The sequence below is a fragment of the Triticum dicoccoides genome, unplaced genomic scaffold (assembly GCF_002162155.2).
Source record: "Triticum dicoccoides isolate Atlit2015 ecotype Zavitan unplaced genomic scaffold, WEW_v2.0 scaffold84215, whole genome shotgun sequence".
Taxonomy (NCBI): Eukaryota; Viridiplantae; Streptophyta; class Magnoliopsida; order Poales; family Poaceae; genus Triticum; species Triticum dicoccoides.
This window is the reverse complement of record NW_021304217.1, coordinates 1-3185: the sequence shown is the minus strand read 5'-3', so window position 1 is coordinate 3185 and position 3185 is coordinate 1. Positions and strand designations below refer to the sequence as shown.

Sequence of the window (3185 nt, the reverse complement as noted above, 5' to 3'; positions counted from 1 at the left end):
CAGCACATGTCTTCAACTGTCGGCACAAATGTGTGATTCCCATCTGATAATTTGATATGCTTGTGGAGGCTCAGATTCTAACCCGGATTCATCACAAGAATCTTGTGAATATGATTGGTTACTGCAAGGATGGGGAATATATGGCTCTTGTGTGTGAGCACATGTCACAAGGAACCCTGCAAGAACACATTGCTGGTATGAATACCAATTCTGAATGGCAAAAAAAAGTAGCTTTTGACTCACATGAAATAATATAGCACATACGCAAATATGCAGGTCATCCGCGTCTGAACTATTGTATACTAATCTGGGAGTCATGGTGTTATTGTGTTTGCAGGAAGCAATCAAAGTTTACCTTGGAGGCAGAGGCTTCGAATCGCACTTGAATCTGCACACGGTTCTTGCTCAAATCAGCCTATTGTTGTTGCTTTTTTTGTACAATAGAAGAGAACAATATTCTAGCCTTTGAATTCTTTGGAGGCACTTTGTGCTGTCGGATGCACGTCTTGTTTCCAGAATCTTATGGTTGGCTGGTCTTGTGACGTGTAGGGTTGGAGTATCTGCACAAGGGGTGCAACCCGCCTATTATCCATAGGGATGTCAAGGCCACCAACATCTTGTTGAATGCTAGAATGGAGGCCAAGGTCGCAGATTTCGGCATGTCCAAGGCCTTCGATCACCACAATGGAAATTACATTTCAACAAATACAATTGTTGGTACACCCGGATATGTTGATCCAGAATACCAGGCGACAGCGAAACCCACGACCAAGAGCGATGTATACAGTTTTGGTGTGGTATTGCTAGAGCTGGTCACTGGAAAGCCGGCCATCCTCTCAGATCCGGAGCCCATGAACATTATCCATTGGGTCCAACAGCGTCTAGCGAGAGGCAACATAAAGGGTGTGGTGGACGCACGAATGCATGGCAGTTACAATGTCAATGGCGTTTGGAAGGTGGCGGAGATTGCACTCAAATGCACTGCCCAGACATCAACGCAGCGGCCCACCATGGCCGACGTTGTTGCGCAACTACAGGAGTGTGTGGAGCTCGAGGAGGAGCGCACCCATGACTTTGACAATGGTGGCAGCAAGAATGATTACTCGAGCTGGAATTATAATGCTTATGCCAGTGGGCAATCCACTGATGTGAGCAAGAAGGCTGGATTTGGGACGGAACTGAGGATGCCAACGGTGGGTCTCGGTCTAGCTCCTACTACACGTTGAAAGGCGATCTTCATCTAAAACCATTTATATAATTCTTATTTTCTTGAAGTCGTTGTGAGATCGCTAATAATGTTGCACATTAAGTGCAAGTGGATAATTTTCAGATAAGTTGTGTGCAATTTGTATTTTTTTAAAGTAAGGCATCAGAGTCCATGTATTTGTATAAGTAGATGATACCCCGCACATTGTTGTGGTGATCTTGTTAAAGGAAATGCATAATAATGTGCTACATAAACCACTAAAACTAATGAAAATAAAATGTAACAGTATGCTTTCGATTACACTTTAATATATGAATCATATAAAAATGATATATAAAGGTGAAGATATATATTGTACTTGAAAGGGTTCCATTTCACATGTTGGTGGAGGATCAACTATATATGTATGCTCCAAGTGCCCAACACATATACTGTGTCCATTAGAGCACAATTCTTAGTGCAAAAAAAAACTAATGACTTACATTAATGAACTAATGATGACGCATGACAATGTTGCATGGATATAGTAATGAAAAATATGTAACTTGTACATTTTATGTATGACTTGCTGATGTGGCATAGTTGTATGGCTAGAAAAAATAAGTAGTGGATTGTGCCTATTTATATAGCTATAAAGGAGAAGAGTGTCGTTTTTAATTTCGGGGGTTGAAGGCTTTTCTTCGGACTGTTGGAGGCTTTCTGTTGAAAAATAAGAGTATTTGTGTCTCCTAATGCCAACCACTTTTTTTCTTCGAAAAGAGGGGACTCACCGGCCTCTGCATCAGAACGATGCATACGGTCACTTAGATAAATAAAAAAGGTTCAACAATGTCATAGAGTATTGAAACAAAATAAAGGCGAGCTCACATAGAGCCTCGACGCTAAAACAAGAAAAGGCCATAAAGCCACAACCGGCTGGCAAAATAAAGATAGGAAAACTAATTGCCTATCCTATTACATGACCGCCATCCAAACCGGTTGAACATATCCCGCGCTACCATCTCCCACCGGACAGATCCAGTAACCAAACGCTCCCTGGCCTCCGTCGGAGTGAGAAGGGACCACATACGGATCAGCGCCGTAGCACGGAATACAACCTGCAAAAAATGAATAGTAGTTATTCTTTTAAAAACCAAATCATTTCTGCAGTTCCAAATTGCCCATAACAACGCACAAACTCCTACACGAATGTGTCTAGCTGTATCGGACTCTATCCCATCCAGCCATGTTCCAAATAACGACCCGACCGAACTCGGAGGAGTAATGTTAAAGGCAATTTGCACGGAGCGCCACAAAATTCTCGCCAACGGGCACTCAAAGAAGAGATGCTTAATGGTCTCATCCCGATCACAGAAACTACACCTAGTAGATCCTGTCCAATTGCGCTTAACCAAGTTGTCCTTTGTTAAAATGACCTGTTTATGGACAAACCACGTAAACACTTTAATTTTCAAAGGAACTTTGACTTTCCACACATGTTTGGAGCTAGGAATGACACTCGAGTTAATAACATCGATGTACATCGACTTAACGGTAAATTGTCCAGACCTAGTAAGTTTCCAACACAACTGATCGGGCTGATGATGTAGCTGGACTTCCATCAGTCTACGCACCAGATGAAACCAAGCTTCCCATCTATCACCAACAAGCACCCTCCTAAACTGGATATTAAGGGGAATGGACTGCATAATCGTTGCCACTAGCGCATCACGGCGATGGACAATACGATACAGAGTTGGGTACTGTAATGCCAATGATGTATCACCAAGCCAAGTGTCCTTCCAGAAACGAGTATCGTTGTCATCTCCGACAATAAACTTTGTTCTATTAAAGAAGGTTGCCTTAACTCTCATAAGCCCCTTCCAAAACGGCGAATCAGTTGGTCTCACTATCACCTGTGACAAAGTTTTGGAATGACGATACTTGTTACGGAGAATCTGTGCCCAAGTTGCGCCAGTCTCAACTGATAGCTTATACA

General features: G+C 42.5%; 1 protein-coding gene across 1 annotated transcript; it reads left to right on the top strand.

Moving 5' to 3' along the window:
• Window positions 1–74: 74 nt before the first annotated feature.
• Window positions 75–1394, top strand: LOC119348079 (probable LRR receptor-like serine/threonine-protein kinase At4g29180; the record flags this gene model as incomplete). Its single annotated transcript, XM_037616458.1, has 3 exons — window positions 75–195; window positions 338–397; window positions 550–1394. Coding segments are annotated over 3 exons (858 nt in total), but the record flags the coding sequence as incomplete, so codon positions are not given.
• Between the last annotated feature and the right edge of the window lie 1791 nt (window positions 1395–3185).